General features: G+C 39.7%; 3 protein-coding genes and 1 long non-coding RNA gene across 9 annotated transcripts in view; 2 read left to right on the top strand and 2 right to left on the bottom strand.

Annotated features, from left to right (window-relative positions):
* Positions 1-21,161, top strand: part of LOC145438686 (uncharacterized) — a 403,715-nt gene that overhangs the window by 240,104 nt on the left and 142,450 nt on the right. For 2 of the 5 annotated variants that reach the window (XM_080318430.1, XM_080319112.1), the window contains exon 3: positions 3,135-4,643. In XM_080318430.1, coding sequence (XP_080174556.1) covers positions 3,135-4,643 — 1,509 coding nt within the window. Of the gene's footprint in view, positions 1-3,134; positions 4,644-5,302; positions 5,617-10,445; positions 10,551-13,042; positions 13,139-21,161 lie in introns of all 5 variants that reach the window. The other 3 variants (XM_080317060.1, XM_080317718.1, XM_080316393.1) reach the window with 3 other exon arrangements.
* LOC145450813 (uncharacterized) lies at positions 15,219-16,215 on the bottom strand. Its single transcript, XR_013918603.1, has 2 exons — positions 15,678-16,215; positions 15,219-15,636 (listed from the first exon to the last, which is right to left on the bottom strand). It is a non-coding gene; the product is annotated as an uncharacterized LOC145450813 (long non-coding RNA).
* On the top strand, positions 17,356-19,592 carry LOC145432987 (uncharacterized). Of its 2 annotated transcripts, XM_080309970.1 has the most exons (4): positions 17,356-17,725; positions 17,833-18,002; positions 18,069-18,232; positions 18,404-19,592. In XM_080309970.1, exons 1-4 carry the CDS (start codon positions 17,698-17,700, stop codon positions 19,587-19,589), a joined length of 1,548 nt encoding a protein of 515 aa, XP_080166096.1. In that variant the 5' UTR covers positions 17,356-17,697; the 3' UTR covers positions 19,590-19,592. The 2 variants fall into 2 exon arrangements, with proteins under 2 accessions (XP_080166096.1, XP_080166014.1); XM_080309888.1 differs by having other exon boundaries at positions 17,833-18,232.
* LOC145437364 (uncharacterized) overlaps positions 19,663-21,161 on the bottom strand; it is a 264,350-nt gene continuing 262,851 nt past the window's right edge. The window contains exon 4 of the mRNA XM_080314614.1: positions 19,663-21,052. Coding sequence (XP_080170740.1) covers positions 20,409-21,052 — 644 coding nt within the window. The 3' untranslated portion in view covers positions 19,663-20,408. The remainder of the gene's footprint in view (positions 21,053-21,161) is intronic.

The following is a 21,161-nucleotide window of genomic DNA, read 5'->3' as shown; positions in this document are numbered from 1 at the left end:
CCTCCCCTAACATCACCCTCAACCCCAATATTCCACCTTCCCTAACCTAACCCTAATCATAACCCTAACCCTAATATCCCACCTCCCCTAACCCTAATATTCCACCTCTACTAACCCTAATATCCCTCCTCCCCCAACCCTAATACCCCCCTTACCCTAACCCTAACATCCCCCAACCCTAATCTTGGGATACTCTTCCCCAACCTTGGCCCTAACCCGCATCCAATCCCCCTTTCCCCCAACCCAAATATCCCCCTTCACCCTAACCCTAATATCCCCAACCCTAATTTTGGGATACTCTACCCCAACCTTGGCCCTAACCCGCATCCATCCCCCTTTCCACAACCCTAATATCCCCCTTCTCCTAACCCTAATCTTGGGATACCCTACCCCAGTGGTTCCCAACCAGGGGGGCGAAAATAGCCAAGGGGGCGATACGGGGGCGAAAACGGACCAAGGGGCGATAGTGGGCGATGGCACGTTCAAATGGCTATATTGGCGTCCATGACTGTAACTGCCACACCCGAACCCCTAATTGGGATGGGGGGCCCGTGCTCGAAGGGGGCCCACAATTTTTTCGTGAATTAACAATAATTATAGAGTATAATTTGGGAAATTTAGGCAACTTTTTCAAAAAAATTTCGCGCTGCGCGCCATTTCATGGTCACATATTTCTTGCTTATTGGATACCCTTCCTCCAAGAAATATTACGCATGAGGTATAGAAATGAGCATCTTTGCGCCAGCCATTGTCACACCATGACGCACAAAGACAAGTTTCAGGCCATGTAACATGCAACTCCGAGAAGTGTGCCAGAACAAAAAACCTTGGCGGAAAAGGACTGCCTTTCTTATGCTGACCGACTTCGAAATATATACGATATACATATATATTTAATTGTCCATAGGCGCCTAAATGGCTGGCGCCAAATGTTCCTGTTCTGGCAATCAGAACCCCATAAAAATGCCATCTCGCAGAGAAAAATTAATTGCCAGCGCAAAAATAACAATTTGAAATCGTGTGCGTCTTTTAGTTTAGTACGTATGGGCGATTTGAATACCTTTTGACATAGCGTACCGGCCACGAAATGTCATTACGTAACGAAGTCATACCTACGGGTCCGCCCGAATATGTTCAATTATCATTAACAGGCCCAACATTTTCCAAGACGCCTCACTCAGCTTTACCGGTAAATATGAATACATGAGCAAAGATAGGATAAATAATTGACAGTAATATATATGCAATTCCCGATCATATTGACCGATTCAATCATGAATGATCGAAATTTTCCGCGCTTCGCACGAATTAATCCCACTAACTTAAGACTCCAACAATTTGTGCTGAGAAGTAGCGGTAAAGAGGTATCGGGGGAGTTGGGTCTGAGGGGTGAAGAAGTTTGCTTTGTTGCCCTATGGAGAGGGGTCAAGACCAACGTATTGGGACGGGGGGCTGACGAAGTGCTGTTTCGGTCCTTTGGGAATAAGTCGATGAAATCACCTTTTTTGTTTGTGAACTCATCAAAAAATTTCGAGGTCGAGCCGAAAAGTTGACCTTTTTCTTTGTTAACTCGCCGGTCAGTCTGTATGCCCATTTTTCGGTTCCCAATATTTGGGGGGCGATGATCGGTGTGGAGTTTGAAAAGGGGGCGATGAGTCGAAAAAGATTGGGAACCACTGCCCTACCCCAACCTTGGCCCTAACCCGCATCCAATCCCCCTTTCCCCAACCCTAATACCCCCACCCCCACCCAAATATCCGTCTCTACAAAGACACAAAAACAACAATTTATTTTGACGTTTATAAATTTTTGTTCGTGTTCATGGGAAACATTTGTTGGTGTCATTGGGGAACACTGGTCGGTGAGTGGAGAATACCGAAGAAGTGCCGATATTGTTACTGACTATCTATCGATCTTGTTTTCAGTGAAATGTCATTCCATTTTTTCGCTTTTTTTTTCTTTACTACTTTTATTTCTCATTCAGTTTACATGCCTCCTCTTTACATCGCTAGGCCAGGGCCGGCCAACCCGTGAGAAGGTTTTGAGTGACCCGCAAGGCAATTCTTGAAATTACTTATAATATCAAAAAATAAATTAGCCAGGTAATTTATTGTGAACTTGCAAAAGCAACCGAAAATGTGATTAGCCTGGCCGCGGACCTTGGGACGTTCATGACTAAAATATCAGTTCCGACGTATTGGCGTAGCCAGGGGTCATCCACATTTTCGTAGATCTTCGTATATGATCATAAACTAGAATATTTCAGATTTATCACATTTATTTGACTTAATATTTTACAGCACTGCGTGCGATTTATTTCTTTTAGTATTGCTGCCTTCTCATGGATATCAAAAATTGGCCTAATTAACGGAATTGAGTGTAACTATATCCGCAATTATGCGAGAATGTGTGGTCCGACATGCGACTTGGTGTCTGCGCTCACGGAAAGATCGTCGGCGATGAAACTTTGCACAAAGTGATAGACGCACGTTCACTGAAACCTTCGATATTGATATGTCCAAGCGCCGATTAATCATGTCCTGGCCAAATCAGCCCAGCAGTATACAGGAACGACCCACCAAAATATATGCAACTAACATTATTTTGAAGAGCTTCTTGGAGGTACAGAACTTTAATATACAATTGTATAACATTATTTTATTGACCTATCTTTCATTACTTTTGAGAAAATTCGCGCATCGCGCGGCTACGACATGTACAGAGAGTGTTCTGACATAAGTGTTATCGATTTTGTTGTTTATAGTAATATAATTCCTTTTTATCTTTACCTAATCCGGTTCGCTCTTATCATGCGACTAAAAAGACATTAACATGCAAGTGGCCCCCGCAATGCTTCATAAATCTTATGTGTGCCTTCAGCCGAAAACGTTGGCTACCCCTGACCTAGGCCAAGGTGGGTGTCTGATTCCAAAGGTTACTCCATGTGGTTTCGACACCTTCCTATCTTTTGATTGTATCGCAATTTTGTGGTGCATTGTACTGATAAGAATTGCTACCAAACCGAACTGAGAGAGAACCATACCAGAAATAGTTTTTTAGCATGTTTTTTTAAATTACTCCTTTAAATTTTGCGCAATACTTGATAAAAGTTACAATAATTTTTTATTCTGCAGGCATAGATTACCGGAAATTGATAAAGGTTATAAACGACCATACTCTACAAAAAACGGCAAATGGCATTCGCGAAGACTTCAAGAATGAATTTCTTCACGAACCTGACTTCGAGGTTTTCCCGCAGATGAAAAAGTTTAATGCTGATGACTACTACAAAGGCCGTCTTCGCGAAAAAAAATCTTCAAATGGCGAATCAGTTCGTGAATCTGGAAGGAAAGCTTTCCAAAGTCAGTTGATAGAGGAAGTCGGGTTTTACCGTCAATCCGAAAATGACGGTAAACCGATAGCAATGAAAGAGATAATGGAATGGATCTCGAAGTCTGATAAGTTACCTCAATATGATAAGGCTGGTTATACTGCTATCGTCGCCTCTGCAGGTTCAGGAAAAACTACTCTCGTGCGTAGAATTGCTCTAAAAGCGCTCGGAATTCCCTCTGCAAAGGAAAAGGATGAGGAGGTTCCGTTCAGGAAATCCAATATATTCCGTAAAGTTGCCCGATGGGCTCTCGGAATCTTTTCCGAACCGAAGCGAAAAATGATACATTACGTCGAATTGAAGAACATGAAGGAAGAGAACTGTGTGAAAGCATCGAAATTTCTATTCAACGGTCTGTTTGAAACTGAGTACGAAGAGGATGAAGCTTTCAAATGGCTGCTCGAGAATCAATCCGAAGCAATTATAATATTTGACGGGCTTGATCAAGTAAAGTGGGAATTTGAGGAGTCTACCATACGAAATATAAGGTCGTTTGAAAAAGCGAGTACGTCGACCATCATGTACAACATCCTATCACGCAGAATCCTTCACCATGTCAAAATCATAGTGGCGTCACGTGAGTTCAAAGTCTCCGAGTTACCGGCGGAGGCACGTCCGCAACATATCATCACACTTAGTGGTCTAACACTGCAAGACGCTTATAAACTGTTTACTTTTCTGCTCTGTGAGAACGGGCAGCGTCTCTGGAAAAAGATTGAAATCATGTCACCGCGATTATTACAACTTTTATCGGTCCCGGTTTTCCTGATTTTGATAGCAGTGGTGATGGGAATTGATCCTGATAGACGTCCTCCGTCTACCGTGACAGAACTGTACAGCAGGATCATGTTAGTCTTACAGAGTGTGGAAAATATCCGAAACCGTAAGGAAATCCTGTCGATTATCAACAAATTGAAGGCAATGGCGTTTGAAGGCATGAAAGACGGACGAGTCGTATTCTACAAGCCAGATTTAGATCGGTTTGGAGTTTCCGCGGACGAAGTACAGGATTTGATGACGAAAGTGCCTGGCAACAACATCCTCAGCCGTCACTTGATGGAAGGCGACTTTACATTCTTCTTCTGTCATCAAAGCATGCAAGAATTTCTGGCGGCTAGTTTTATCTCGGAAATGAAGCTCGAAATGTTCTCTCGCTTTAATGGCCAACACCTACATGAGAAACGATGGTCCGTGGTTCGAAGATTCGTTACAGGCATCGTTTACATGAAATCTAATAACGATCTTCACAGCGGTGAGTAATCAAGGTTTTCTGCAGCTATTCTGCCGCAGGACCGATTGATTATTATGGGTCGCTTATGGTTTATCATGACTTTGGTGGTATTGTCACAATCGAAGGGCTGAAATAGTCAAAAGATCTTAAATTCATACAAGGATGGTAAATAAGTCTTTACATTCAGTCGGCTAAATAAAACTTATATATCTAAAATCGGCATAAGTTTGCAGATTATTGAACGTGAGCGCTATCAGGGCCCATTGATGGTCACTATGTGACATTGTTTGTTTGTTTGTTTGTTTGTTTGTTTCGGGTATTTATGGTGTCTGTCGACTAAAGGTGTCATTTACCCAAGGCCGATTTTTTTGCATTGTTGATTTTGCGTCCGCCGACTTGTAGCACGGCCCACTTCTAAGCTTTTTGAAATATACAGCTTCTGGAGGGTGAGCCAAAATAAACCTCCAACACTTAGGTATGAATTCTGGAGCCGATCTTAGTTGAACATGCGATATTGATGCGCATGAAATGCTCTTGTTATTGTGAACTAGACATCAGAGCTCAATGACTCCATCTGAACCCGGCCTCTTCACAGTCGCGTGAATTATTCAATTGTTACGTAACCATTAGACAAGAAACATAACGAATTCCGGAGAACGACATTGTGTATTGCTTGACAGTCTCGGATCAAACACAGAAGCAACAAGCTTTATCTCAATCGATCCTTTCCCAAGTTCCTGATAAGACTGAATTCGAAGGCAGATACGTTCGCATGGAACTATATACAGCAATCTACGAATCGGGCGACGACAATCTTATGAAAGATCTTTCCGTCATCAACGCATCTTACATCTCATTGAGTAGCGATGAAGCTCATATCGTTGGATCGCTCGCAGCAAGAAATCAAAGCCTTCGTTCTTTGAATTTAAGCTGCTGCAGTATCGACGACGAGCTTTTGAGCATCATTGCAAGGTGTCTGGAAAATCGAATGCCAGTTAGTCATACTTTTTCAAATGATTCATTTCGTAGGAAAACTATATTATGTGTTATTCTGGAATTTATCTAATTTTGAAGCCTATCCTCTACAGCAAGGGTCGGCAACCTACGGCCCGCGGGCCGGATCCGGCCCGCCAAGCGAAATCGTCCGGCCCGCGACGAAATAATTAGTTACCACAAGAATACGGCCCGCCGTTTCGTAATGAGTTCCAATCTGCAGTGCAGCACTGCTTCGAAAAATGTCAAAATTTATAATGTTTTCTTCCACTTACGGATGATGATTCCGGAACATGTAATTCACGCACCTACGGGGCTCGTTCACTTTCGGACCAAACTCAGTACAGCGTTACGGAGAAAAAAGGGTTTTTGGTCCGAAAGTGAACGAGCCCCGTACTGATCCGGGTTCGTCATATTCCGATTTTAGAATCAGGCTGCTGCGTGAGTCGCAGAATACCACTTTTTAAAAATGTTAATCACCTTAATAGCTCTCAGAGAAACGCAGAGATACCTCAAATGTTACTGGCGGTACTGAACTTGAATATTGCTCTCAGAACCACATTCACCACAGCAGAATCCATCACCTCAAAGATCCCCCGTGTGCCCCCATCAAAGAGTTAACGGCACAATAACAAGCACAAAGAGTAGGCCTAAAATATTAAATAAAATACCGCTAATTGTCTGTGTTTTGTATGATTTGATTTTCTCTTGTCACTTTGTTATGACTACCGGAGTACCGGTACAGCTGTTAGCGATCCTTTTTATTATTGCATTGTTACGTCATATTTTGCCAAATTGGTTTTCGTATGTCTATATTTCAGTAAGCTCTTCTTGTGTCGCTAACTCCTGACAAGGCGCACGCGAAAAGCCTTTGAGTCAATATGTTCCACTGTAATGAATGCAGACCCAAAAGCAATAGTAAAGATAGGCCTACCCAATAAGCATTGCTTTGTCACGTATATTTCAAACACAAGAACAACGAAACATAGAGCACTTCAACTACAAGAAGCTGTTCGGCATTCCAAGCAATATGCGTTCTTCTGAAGTTTTCTGTGTCTTGGGCAAACCCGTCGGTTGCAAGTGTCACTGGCAAAACGGGTACATGCTTTGTTACGTCGATATGCTTGCACGAGTGTATGAACTGAGAAATGAAATAGCAACTTTCCTTGAAAATACAAACATCGCCGACTCATAATCTTGTCATCGAAAATGGGTATCTAATCTTGCTTTCGTAGAACATTTAACGTCACATCTAAACAAATTGAATTTGCAACTTCATGGAGAAACAACTAAATAAGCTCACTTTCCTATACTGGAGGAGAGTAAACCGAGTATCAGCACTATACATTTGTAACTGTTATATACCAAATTTAATTAATGAATTTCCATCCGCTTTTCCGACATTCGTTCTGTACAAAATAAATTCTGACTACCCAGTACTTCGGTTAATGTGGGCGCCAATACCATTGCCAGAAAATTTCAAATGGGCCCATTTGAAATGCCATGCAGTTGAATTGAATGAAAAATTTCATACAAAGAGCATATCGCTGATTGACTTTGACAAAGAGTACGTTCTTGAAATGGGTCTTCATCCCAGCTTGACCAACAATGCAAAAGAAATAGCATCGACTTTTGGTAGCACGTGCGCATGTGAACAATAGTTTTCAACAATGAAATTCACGAATAGCAAGCTAAGATCACGTATCCCAACGCACATTCTGAATATGGCCTGATTCTAGCTTTATCTGACTTGTTGCCAGAAGTTGAAAACCTATCACAAAGCAAGCTGCGCCAAGTGTCACAATTATCCTGCGTTGTTGAAGTGTAAATACATGTGTTTTGCTCTTTTTGTGATTTGTATGATTGAGATTGCAGCATTGTGGGGTAATATACCGACGTGACGGTTAACTACAGTATTAAGAAAAATTCCGGTCCGGCCCGCCAAAATGTTGTGCACCTGAAATTTGGCCCGCGACTAGCAAAAGGTTGCCGACCCCTGCTCTACAGATATGATATGCTGTAATATTCACATCTTTTTGCAGCGATGCACTGTTTGTAGCAATCCATTTGGGGTCATAATTTCGCGTCGGTTAGGCCTATTGCGGGAAGCATAGCAATTTTCAAAATCATATTCGATGGGAACGATATAGTAGCAACCTGCTCAGTGAACTATAAACAATGAACATACATGATATATGAGTATATCAGGAGTATTTTCATCCATATCACGAACCCGACAGCGATGGCTTAAGGTATTACTTAGAACATTGGTTTCCAAACGGTGGGGAATTCCCCACTGGTGGGGAATTCAATGGTTTCTGGTGGGGAATAGACGCATTTACTCAAAACTATATATAGGACAGTCTACATATCCACGGATACACATGCGCAATTACCGTTACCAGTCAACTGCTCTGGAATGTATGTATCGAAAATTATATGGTGTGTGTTGTTCACAAAACCTCATTTTTAACTGTGAATGGCCAACCGGTTTGGCGAAAGCTTGGAACTATAGACTTGAACTACGGGTCGTTGCCAGTAGAACTATCATCACGTGTGCTGCGCGGATATGCGGTTGGCATCCATGGTTAATTAGGCTACACCGAAAACCCGGAAGTGCGCAGTGTTTGTCAAACAAATCTTATGAAGTATAGTATATTAGCGTAGTCTGAAAATTATGTAATGTCGTAAATCATTTGTGAATCGAAATGAACCACTTTACTTTCGTCTGGATCTGCTTCGACAAATGAACTGCTGGGTGCAAGTGACATGCACGTTTACAAATTCAACTTACAAACAGTTCCATAGCGATATCCACGTTCTTGATTGCTAAAATTACCTTTCTACTACCGCCGCATACAATTACTTTAATGTATGTTTCAAATACATTATGATTAAAATTACTCTATGCTAAAAATATCAAATTACAACTACGATCAGGGCTGTAACCTAGTCACAAAGGCTCCGAGTAACAAGTTATTCTCATTTGCATAGTTTTGGCTCGGGTCAAGTCGAGTCATTTTCAACTCACCACCGAGTTCAAGTCGGCGATCAGAGGGTGGAGTCCGAGTCATGATATTATGACTCGAGTCTAAGTCATTGTGTTGACGGCTCAGCTTCCAGTTAAAGTCTTGGTAACTCACTTATTATAACCCAGTTTGTTGATATCGAATGGTTCGCATGTTAATATATTAATTTTCCTTACTTGTAGCAGTTTCTGGTCGCATTTTCAAGTACCAGTACTCATAGACGAAATCCCAATAGTGTGGTCACTTTACTATTCTTTGAAATTTCAATGAAATGTCGATCTTGCCCGTCTGAGTCTCAAGTCATATGACTTGGTTCGAGTAATGCGTAATGACTCAAGTCCAAGTCGAGTCAATACACAGATTGACTCGAGTCAAGTCGAGTCATCAGAAAATCGTGACCAGAGTCTTTGGAACCCTGACCACAATTACAATTACTATTAAACATGTAAGTACAATTATAATTACAATTACTGGTAAAAGTCTGACTGATTCGGTAGAGAGGTGCTCTTTGACAACTGTAGCGACGTATTTAGCAACAATCTCAAGCTATTCATGTTTCATACATGATTCGTACTACGTAGAATACCCTTTAATTAGAAAAAACAAACTTGAACGTATTCAAATTATTCCTAATCATGAGCTCTGAAAAATACAAAAAAATAAAAATTTTATAAGCGACATCTACCAATCAAAAGTTCGAGCGACTGTCAACGACTAATAGCGAATAGGCCACAAGACAGTCAATGAAATGTACTCAAACGAATACTCAGAGCTGAGTAATGTGAATGAAATGTAATTGGTAAGGCAATAAGGATGATACCGATAAGGTGTGTTTACTTAAAATAAATGCAAAAGTAAAGAAGCTCCTGATTACTACCAATTACAAAATTTTGGTTCGCAGTTACAAACTGTTCGACTGCATTTGATTAAAATTAGGATGCGAAAAGGTTCTGGCCCCAGTAAATTAAGCTAAGATAGGAGGTAAGATTGGGATAACGTCTCTACAAATGTGTGATCTAGCCCTAGCGTGATAAAGTCTTATTTGAAAACTTGAATTTCTTTTTGCAATTGCTGCAGCAAGCCTCAGTACTGGAAAGAGATTTGAAAAAAAAACGCTGACCGTGGGGTAGGAAATGGTTCAGCACAGGTTACAGAAGAGTTTATTTGCTCTTCGTCCGTTTATGAAATAGTGAGATTTTGTTGAATAGCCTATATTGTAATTCACCAAGTTTTCTGTTGGAGCTGAAGTTGGCCTATAGGCGAAACAGTTTAGTATGGCTGAATTAATTAACGAGGCACACCCATGTTAATGGGCTAATTATTTTATGTTGTGATTGTCAGGTTTCAATAACAATGCAATTGAAATTGTAATCAGTAAAAATTTATAAAATTACAATTACAATTACACAGAATATAAATGCTTCAATGACGATTAAAATAACATGAAAAAATATAATTAATCACATGCAGCTCAATTACAAATTACAGTTGATCCTACTGTGGCCGCCTCGCTCGCAAAAATGAAATCGAAAGTCAATAAAATTAGCCATCATTTACCGAAATCCAATCGTAATCTCGATTACAGAGTACTGTGTATTCCTAGAATTGATTGAGCCCGTTTGAATGGATTAGTAAAAGACCGTGGCTCTAAACCTAGGGTCGTTTGCTTTTATTATGGGGATCACAATGATGTTGAACATACTCAGCTCCCAAAATATGCCTTGAATAAGTCTGTGCAAAGCTCTGTTAGTTTGACATGATATTGGTAGACATTGTATTCATATTTCATTCATCATTCCAGGTGAAGGAAGTGGATTTGCGTCGCAATAATTTCTCAGCAACAGCACTGCGTTCACTTCTCGGACATCGTCGGATTGAATCGCTATCTGGAAAATTGGATTGGGAAGTGAGATCGATTCTACGATTTAGTTGTGTACTAACAAGCCACTATAATTTTATGTGGGTATGCGGATACTTGAGACGTGACGATCTCACGTGATTGGTGACCCCATAGTCGTGATAGAAAGCATTATACATACATTCTCTGCATCAGGGCTGTTCAAAAAACCTTCAGATATCTTCAGCTATGTTATAAAATTGTTAGATTGGCGAAAACAACGCTGCACGTTAACTTTTGGTCAATTGCAACCAGTAGAAGCGATTTTCTTGCAGTAGACAATTTTGGATTTATCATTAAAAAATTAAATTTTAGAATTTTTCAGTCAACGTTAAATTGTTGGGCTGTCAGTAGAGACGATGCACACCAAATGTGACTCAATTCCAACCAGTTATTGCGGTAGAAAAAAATTGGATTTTAATAAAATAATTTTACGGTACCTAACTCTTTAATTATTTATTCAAATAGCTGATTCGTGGTACAGAACTTGAATATAGCTTTCAATACAAAATCCATTGTAGTAGAATATTTATCAAACTCGAAGACTTTTTTGTTGCCTCTTTCAAGAGTTAACGGCACACTGAAGGAAGTTGAACAGATTTGGCTTCTAAATCCATTTAAATCCCTTTAGTGTGCCGAACAGTATTTGAGTTCAAATATTGTACTACAATGGAGGTTGTATTCAAAGCTATAATTATTTCCTATAAAATCATGGAATTGGAAATTTTACTACGGCAATACCTTCGCTCCTAGCGGTTGGAATTGAGCCAAATTTGGTATGCATCATCCCTAATGATTGCCTAACAATTTTATGGGGTTGAAAGAAAAACTATGAATTTTTTTTAAATTATAAATTCAAAACTTTTTTCAGCATAAATCTTGCTTCTACTGGTTGGACTTGAAGCCAAATTTGGTTTACAGCGTTGTTTCAACCAACCTAACAATTTTATCACATAGCCAGTGAATTCTAAATAATTTTTTTTAACAGTCCTACTCTGCTTTCGTACAGTATTTACTCACTGATATGATGTTTTAATATCCGCACTGTGTCATTAATATCGAGCTATGCAATCGAATTTGCTGAAATGGTGGATTATGTAAAGTAGTGGCAGCAATAAGAGCGTTGAGCTAATGTCACGACCTCATCAACAAAAATCAACTTTCTACTACATTGACAATGAATGAAATGAATGCAATGTAATGAAATTTGATATTGGTGTGATCGATACCAGTCAGTCTGGCAATGGTCGAATCGTTCATCAATCTTTTGAAAAATGATGTCACATTTACGTAAGCAAATGGCGCGTGCCCATACAAAACGCACTGCGTAAATAAAAAGTAACATTGTCAGCATCATCAAAATTCAAAAGTGTGCATGTCGACATGAGTTAGTGCGCAACAGAATATTCCTACTGCTAATCAACAAAGTGCGCATCTGATTTTCAGGCCAACACAATGATTTTTGATATTGCATAGCGAAATTGTTCACTGATTATAACTAGCGCTGAGAAAAATCGAGTATCTGAGTGATTCGATTCTAAATTACATATAAAGCTTAGAGTCGAGTCGACTATTCGAGTATCACTCGTTATGTTATGACGTCATAACATAATATAATATATCAAAGTTCAAATATGTACCTTTTATGTCACTTTAAATAATATAATGACTGTTGGTATGCATCACAAGGAAGATACTTCTGTATTTTTTCGAACATAACAATTTCATTGCAGTTTTTGGCAATTTTGGGCGATGATCATGACTTTGAAAAATATGTGATTCCAGTAACGTTCGTAGCTTTGTACACTATGTTTCATACGCTGCTTTGCGACCAATCGTTATTTCAAGGCTTCAAAAGTGAAAAATACTGTCAAAACTACAATTTTTGTCAATTTTTGCACAATTTCGGTACTTGAGAAAATCGACTTTTACTACTCGGCCTGAATCATTTAAATTAATATACGATTCAGATTGAGCACTCGAATCATTGTGCCCAGCCCTAATTATAACAGCGTTTTTGACTGCAGTGTTTTATTTCCCTGGTAATATAGGACTCACTATGATGTCCATGGAGTAATTCCGATTTACATGCTCACAATAGGAAACTGTCGATTTTTGCGCTGCGATTAAAAGACGAAATCAGCTCATGAATTCGTGTCAATGCAGGAATACGGTTCCGGGTGCTTACGATTTGATTAAAGATCAACTATATTGACCAAAATATCTTTGTCTGAATACTTATTCTTTTTCTACGGATTCCGCCATGATACTTCTTACCTCATACGAACCAGTATTTTTGGAGATATCAAGCCACTAAAGTAGCAAAATGCAACCATCGAAAAAAAAACGTCAGTAAAATCAGTGACCTGTGTCAATGAAGTATACCACATGATGATCTGTGATGCTGCGGTCGTCACTGTATGTAAGATATGACGTCACGATAGATGGTTGATGATCGATAAAACGCACGATATCAAGTTTTACATCTGTATAATATTCAGGTTGTCAAGCTGACTGTAGATGGATGGAATTTTGAATTGAAGAACAAAGAAGATGTCATCGAGATAAGTGGTCGCTGGATTGAAGGTCACATGAAGGTTGGATAGCAAGATGATTCAATTTTGATATCGAGTCCATACTAATGATTGGAATAAAGTTTCACTCCTTTCATTGACTTACTGTACGGAGCTGTCAGCTACACTAGGCACGTACAACGATGACCTTGCGGTGTAGTATAGCCAGGATGTAGATTATGACGTAATCATGAGCGTCATGAAGACGAGATGGTTTTGTTGAGAATAGTAAGCTAACAACTTGTGCTGATTTTATCAGTAAAGAGTTTTTACATGATGAATTTATGAAAATTATTGTCGGCACTGTACTTTAATTATCAAGTCCATTCGAAACGTTGGGTTATATCTTTCAAAAGTATAAGGATTGTGTTTCTTTCACATCGCATTTTCCAGCGGACAAGCATCATAGCCATCGCTTCACCGCACTAGACTTCAGTACTAACAATAATCTGCTCAGCTCATGTATGATCGTGCCTCTGAGTCTTTCTTATTGGTGCAGATTGTGACGTAACTGACATTTTTATTTTGTAGGATTCCAATCTATCGTTCAACCGGGTTTATGCCGTAGCAGACGTTGCATTTCTTGGAATAGTTTTTGATGCTGAATTTATAAAATTTAAAGAACAAATACAACTATTGGCCAAGCAGGATGATTTGCAGAAGTTATCTGAGTGTAGATTGAACAAGGTATTAGATACATTTCCTATAATAATATTGTAAAATATTTCCTGATATTGTTCGATTTCCATGATACTTTTGGACAAATTTCAGCCGTTATCGGATTTGGACTTGGAGTTAAGACAAAATTAATTCTGGATTTGAAGAGGATTTGTATTTTGAAATTTCAAAACCGCTCATCACTGTTCGACAAAAACTTCCAATCTCAATTTCTACTCTACTTGCATCTCTAGTATTGCGAGTCAAGTCTCGATTTTGCGTAGATGTGGTGAAAGTAGTCAGCCTTGCTTATCGTGAAGAAGTAGATTAAACGTTTTAATTTTATATGTAATTATTATGGCCATTTTTATATGACCGTAAAAAATCAATTATATGACTTTATGAGAAAATAGTGTACTTTTACATGTAACCAACGTCACTCATGGAACTGACGAGTAACACATACACAACATAACAGTAATACGCATCCATTTTTATTTTAAACCACTGTTGTAGTACAGTGTCATGTAGTGTGGTATCGTGGAGTCTTTAAAGCATGGGTGTCAAACATACGGCCCGCGGGACGCATCCGGCCCGCCAGACCATTTCATCCGGCCCGCGAAGCAATTCTGAGTGTATTGAAATATGGTTATGTTATCCACCAAATTGGTGAAAAATGTTGAGATTTGTTGTAAGAAATACTTCGATTAAATAATCCCTTAAGACAGCAGATATCGAGCATGTCCATCGTCCATTGTCCATAGGCCTCATGACTTTAGGCCTCATTATAATCATCCGACTGTTGTGTTGTGTTTTCACTCTAGTTACCACTAGGATAAATGTCGGTGACAGTAACACTCTATTTCGAGAACGCGAAGAATCCACACTAAGTTTAGTGTGGGAAAAATGGACCAAAAAAGCAATCATTAACAGAAGCGAAACCATTATATGCAGTTTACATAAAGAATATATTAGTGATACAAAATTATATTTCAACTATTTGTTGTTGCACCTGTGGTGTCACTTTTTAATCAAACGGTCCTCAGACTCCAGACAAACCGGAATCGTGATTTAAAAATAATAATAAACCAAATTACAACGGCCACGTTTACAGTTAAATATTTTATAGGCTATTCATCACTCCTCATACGCCGGGCTAATGCCTGATTACGACTAAAGCAAAGCAAGTATAGAAATATGCCAACTTATATCGTCGTTAGCGCCAGTGACGTTTGTACTCAACTGATCGATCATCTTATTTTTGCCAATTCCATTGTTCTCGAATAGGAGTATGTATGTATGTATAGGGGGGGGGGTGCTTCTCGGCAAACTGAGGCCTTTTGCACCATGCCTGTTTTGTTCATTAACACAACTATAAGTCTCTAGTAGACAATATAACAAAGTCTAACAGGGATTGTACCGTATAAGGACTTTTCAATAGCGAACAAAGCGAAAGTGGAATATTGTGTCTATGAGCCGATTGAATTAGATGAACCCTGGATCGATCGTAGCGATTGCATGAAATAACAAAATGCTCAAGCGTCTCAAGTTGATTACACGTGTCGCACAGTCCCGTTTCATGAAGTCCAAGTCTATACAGATGAGCGTTTAGTCTACAATGCCCCCTTTGCATCCTAATGAGAATGGACGATTCTCTACGGGAGAGCCGCGGCATGTTCGTATGATCATCGATGCTTGGAAAAATTCGTCGATATTGCGACTCAATGTCGATTTGGGTCCAGTGATTATCCCATTTGGTTTTGCAGAATTCGTGTATCAGGGTTCTTGCTTCGTTTGTAGATATGTCATGTTTTTCCATATTGTTTGATGGATCGTTCGCTGCGTCTCGTGCTAGTTGATCAGATCTTTCGTTGAAACCTACATTCTTGTGACCAGGTATCCATACCATCGAAACTGTTTTCTTATTGAAGGACAAGGCGTTGTTACGTTCTTGTATATCTATGACGATGCTATCCGTTGTATTGGTCGTGTTTAGTGCTGTCAGGGCGCTTTTGCTGTCTGAAAAAATCGTGATGTTAGAATTTGGCAAGCAATTTACCTTAACCCAGTCCAACGCTGCTCTTATTGCAATAAGCTCTGCTGAAAATATCGACAATACGCCCATTAGTTTCTGGTTCCAGGAGTGATTTTCCTCGTCCACGTAGAAGGCTGCTCCACATTGGTTATCGTTCTTTGACCCGTCTGTATAGATTTTTATAGAGTCAGCGTAGTGATCGTCAATATACTGTTCGCACTCCCGTTTGACGATTCCGGGATGTAATATGTTTCTAATCAATGATTCGATTTTCAAGTCAATCGAGTACCTCATTGCTTTCCATGGTGGCGTTGGCAGGAGATTTCGTTTCGATACACCAAAATTCTGAAATATAGGAGCACGTTTCGTCAGCATGTTAAATGTAATAAAATATTCCGAGTCAGGAAAGATTTCATGCCATGATTCCTGTGTGATTGATTGACGCGGATGGGAATCGTGAGCTAAAATGACCGACCTATATGTTAAGCATGCCTGGAGATGTCTAAGGTGCATGGGCATTTCTCTGCACGAATGTTGCAGTGCGTATATCGGAGTACTTTTCATTGCTCCGCAACATATTCGGAGCGCGGTATTCTGGATAGTGGCGATGGGTCTTCTGACATAGGGGAGATGTGGTACCGATGGATCAAAAATTGGAAAATGATCGCTGGCCCCAAAATGTTCAGCCGAAAACAGCAGGTCTTTTGCTGGTTCAGCACTTTGATACAAGCTCTACCTATCGCGCACATATACATGAATATCCGTCTTTTCAAAAAATATTTATGGACGTTCAAAATTTGTTGCTCGAACGTGTCATCGGTCCCCACCCGGTGGGTCCAATGGCACACGACCCGGGGACCTATGACACATATACCCTAAATGCCTCAGATGTGACAACTGTTCTTGCTCAGTATTATAATCTAAGCTACAGTAAGCCAAAGAAGAATGTTTGATCGCAACCGTCAAGAAATAGAATAAATATTAACTCAAATGTTGTCATAAAATCACGTTTCGATTTAGGCTCGGACTTATAAATTTGAGGGTACATACATATTGCCCGAAAATCAACAGCGTGACTTCCAAACACCTCGTTATAGCGATAAAACATCATATGCAATTATTACATAAAGATTTTCTGTACGTAGGCATGTTTCATTTGTTTTATGATTAGTATGCTTGATTATTTTGCTTGATTTGGCTATGGTATCATCGGTCCCCACCCCTAGAATTTTATACATGAATCGAAAAAAATTCCACTCAAGGAAAGTACTGAAAAAATAATAGGTGCCATTATATAGCCTGATACAAGCCCTGCACTTCACAATAAAAATGATTGCTGGTTTGTTCGTGTTGAAGGTTACAAAGAAAAATGTATATGTCGATATAAATTTACTTTACACCCCCCAAAACAAAAAACATCTGTGAGAGACCCCATAGCTCGCGCACGTCGAATTTTTTTGTATGTGAGGAAAGATTTTGCCAGCAAGCAATAGGCCTTTTGCAGGACTTCGATCACGTGACTAGATACGCATAGCAACAACAAATTGGGTAGCAAGCTACTTTTTCGTGCACCTGACTCAATGCTAAATATCGTGTAGTATATTGTTGATTTCTAGTTGTAATCGTTTCAGAAATTAGTCGTGTAAGTGCGCAGGGGTTTAGATGTGTTAGATGTCAATAATCAACAAAGGATTTAGAGTGATTCCGCCAAAACACCGCAGAACTCCCTCGGTAACGTAGTCGTATTACAGAACATAACTATGATTGCATCATTCATATGTACCTACATTCATGCACATGAAGCAGAGTAATTGGTATACATTGTATCGTAAGAGTGTTATCAAGCTTAACGAATACTATTTAGCTGCTGTAACGCCTGATTTTGGATAGAATGACTGAAGCAGCTGGAACTAGCCTTGGTGAGTATAGTGACTACGTAAACATATTCTACTGGATCTGATGATTTGCTTAATGCCAAAATCTTGAAACAATGTGGCTGATCACATCGAAAATATTGTTTGGCCAGAACCTGCTACCAAGTCTAAACGAACCAGTGCACGACACTGTTGCGTTCCGCAATGTTGCAATGATGGTCGTTCCAGTGCCTCACTTACGTTTCATCGTTTTCCAAAGGATCCGCAACTTCGATCCAAGTGGATTTGGAAAATAAGACGAGATGTTGGCGCAAACTTTATGGTAAATATACATAACATTGTTTACCTTTATTATTCACAGTGTTTATTTTTAACGTCGATTTTTAAGATTACAGATGGGACTAGAGTTTGCTCGGCCCATTTTTCTAAAGAAGATTTTGCACCACCTGATCGAGCTGGCCGACGCTGGCTAAAAAGGCAATCTGTTCCATCTATCTTCAAATGGTCAACCCCAGTTAATCCGAGGAGAAAGATTGTTAGAGGCAGGCCGAGGTGGGTCTAATTAGGTTGTAGGTGAGCAAGGCGAGCAATAAGCACAATAAACATATTAGCATTATCTCAAGCAAGTAGAAGCTTCAAACGTCAAAGAGTATACTATTGCTAGATTAGAATTCAGCTCTAAACATTATTAGTGACATTGACCGATTTTTTTCGTGTATACAGCTCTTCCAATGGGATACGAACAGAGCAGTCTAATGCAGCGATAGAACAGTCGTCTCAACTGCAGCGAGATTTTGAGGCTGTAAAGGAAGAGAACACTGCTTTACTGCAGCAACTTAAACTTGCTCAGCGGGATGTTGAGAAAAGGGAATCTGAGATTAGTGATCTTAAAGACGCAGCCACTATAACCAGTGAAAAAATACAAGAGCTCGAAACTAGTCTTAGAATTAGTCGTTTTAGTTTGGAACGTTTCTCGAAAGACAATCATTTGATCAAATTTTATACAGGCTTCCCTACATATGAGCACTTTACACTATTTTTCGAGCTTGTAAAACCTACAGCGGACACTATGACATATGTGTATGCTTCTGGAGTAGGCAAATCTAGACCAGGCGTGCGCAAGCTGCAGTTGATAGATGAGCTATTTTTATTTTGTGTTCGGATAAGGCTTGGACTTTTTGAACTTGACCTGTCCCAGCGGTTTAACATCCACACGTCTACTGTTAGTAGAAAAATCGTAACTTGGGCCAACTTTCTATATTACTTGTTAGGCAATCAGCCAATTTGGCCAACAAAAGATCGCATTAATGAACTTATGCCACATAGTTTCCAAGAGCTCTATCCATCAACTAGAGTCATTATTGATTGCACTGAGCTATACGTTCAGGTCCCTTCATCAATGTTACTGCAATCACAGATGTATTCATCCTATAAGTCGAACACAACCCTGAAGGGTTTGATTGGGATTGCTCCCCACGGAGCTATAACATTCGTATCGAGCCTTTATACTGGTTCCATATCAGACAGGGAAATTACACGATGCAGTGGAATTTTAGAGCTTCTTGAGCCTCATGACAGTGTCATGGCAGATAAGGGGTTTGACATTCAATCTATGCTTAACAAAAGGAATGTTTCACTGAATTTACCTCCTTATCTCCGCCATCAGAACCAGTTTTCACCAGATGACATCTTGAAAACAAAGGCCATTGCTAAAATTAGAATTCACGTTGAGCGAGCAATAAGAAGGATCAAGGAATTTCACATTTTTGATTCAGATATACCATTAAACACCCTTGGTTCAGTTAATCAACTTTATAGAGTGGCTTGTTTGCTTACCAATTTTCAAGGCCCATTAATTAAAGAGATAGATGATGCTGTCACTGCCGACAATATTCATCAGGATGGCTAGCTTTGTTCACAATTACTTTCATTTTCGTTGAGCTTAATATTGTACTTATATTCGTTGAATTTTTGAATAAACATGGAAAGAAATGGAATTTATTAAGTTTTGTTCTGTATTCATTGGGTAGGCCTATTATGCAGCTCACAAGAAATAGTCGAAGAAAAATTTGTCAACATTATCCTTGGCAATTTGAAAATATGCAGGATCAAACATAATCCTCTCAATGAAAAAAGTTTCGTCACTCACATAGCTAAAAAATTCGCACCAGTCAAGACCACTCAATGCTAATTGGCACTGAACTTGATAATAATAGTCATGGGTCCTTTTGAGTCTGATCGGATTGGAATCTACATCTTTTAAAATGTAAGCTACATTCCTGAAGTCGGTAGCGCCTTCTTTAACAACTTTGATCTCCAAGAGACCAAATGGACTCAGTCCTTGTAGCTCAACGGTGCCATCAAAAACCTTGCGGTCAGGTGTGCAGCCCAACCAGGGACATTTTGGATTGATAATTAAGCCGGATGGGTAAAGATTCACTTTGTCATTTTTTGCTTTAGAAGCATATATAAATGCAGCCCGTGATTCTAAATTCAGCCCCCTCTGCATTGGTCCTGTAATAACTCTGCGTGATGGATTAAGGTACGTGATAAGAGTCTCAAAGTTACTTTGACGCTTTGCAACTAGTCCAAATTTACTGGCAGTAATTCTCGACTTGCGAAGCTGAGTCCAATAACTGCTATGACTTTGTGCTCTTGTCTTTGTCTCCACATCTATGGCCACTTCTCTAGATAGACTCATTGCATATAAGTCGGCGAGCTTATCCTGCTAAAGACATAATGATATTGCATTGTTGAAGCGGATACCGGCATCGGGAAGGGGCAAATTTGGGAAGACAGTGCATGAGTAGTCATTAATCAGATATTCGGCTGACATTTTTTGTTGGTACGAAATCACGCTGCCCTTCACCGCATGACCAAATTTAGTAGGCTTCATTTCCATTGAATCATTTAATCCAGGTGCTAGTGTTGCAGCAAGAGGCTTGGGACTTAAATCGCCATATTGATTTTGACTGAAAATTGGATAATAGGTGGCTGGCGAATACAGAGTTGATTTAATATACCGATCGTAGTTGGCTCCAGGTTGAATTTTCTTAACTAGTACGTCCCCAATTTCTTGATTGCCTATCTTCCGCTCCCTTGGAATACTCCATCGCGCCTTCATTCCAGTACATGTGGCGGAGTCTGGTACGCTATGCAGCCCAAGTTGTTTGCAATGTGCCAGGTAATAGAGCAATCCAACTACGTGATTGCAGTAGCCTCCTAGGCCTGCAGCGCACGAGCAGTAGCCAGAAATAGATTTTGTCGGGCCAGTTCGTTGCACCATCACTTGCAGCTGATGAGGATGCTCGTTTTTCTTCATCGAGTGGTGACACTTAGCAGTGACAATGGCGGAGTCAACATCATGTGATACTGCAATATTGATGATAATCAAAAACCAGCAATATATAGGAATTAAAAACATCTAAATATTATAAATTGGCCTAATGAAAAAGAGCAAAGGTAGTCATAATTTTATGAA

The sequence above is a fragment of the Botryllus schlosseri genome, chromosome 1, assembly GCF_051294905.1.
Source record: "Botryllus schlosseri isolate E-star chromosome 1, Bs_hap1, whole genome shotgun sequence".
Lineage (NCBI taxonomy): Eukaryota > Metazoa > Chordata > Ascidiacea > Stolidobranchia > Styelidae > Botryllus > Botryllus schlosseri.
Note: the sequence above shows the minus strand (reverse complement) of the source record. Positions and strands in the feature narration are given on the sequence as shown.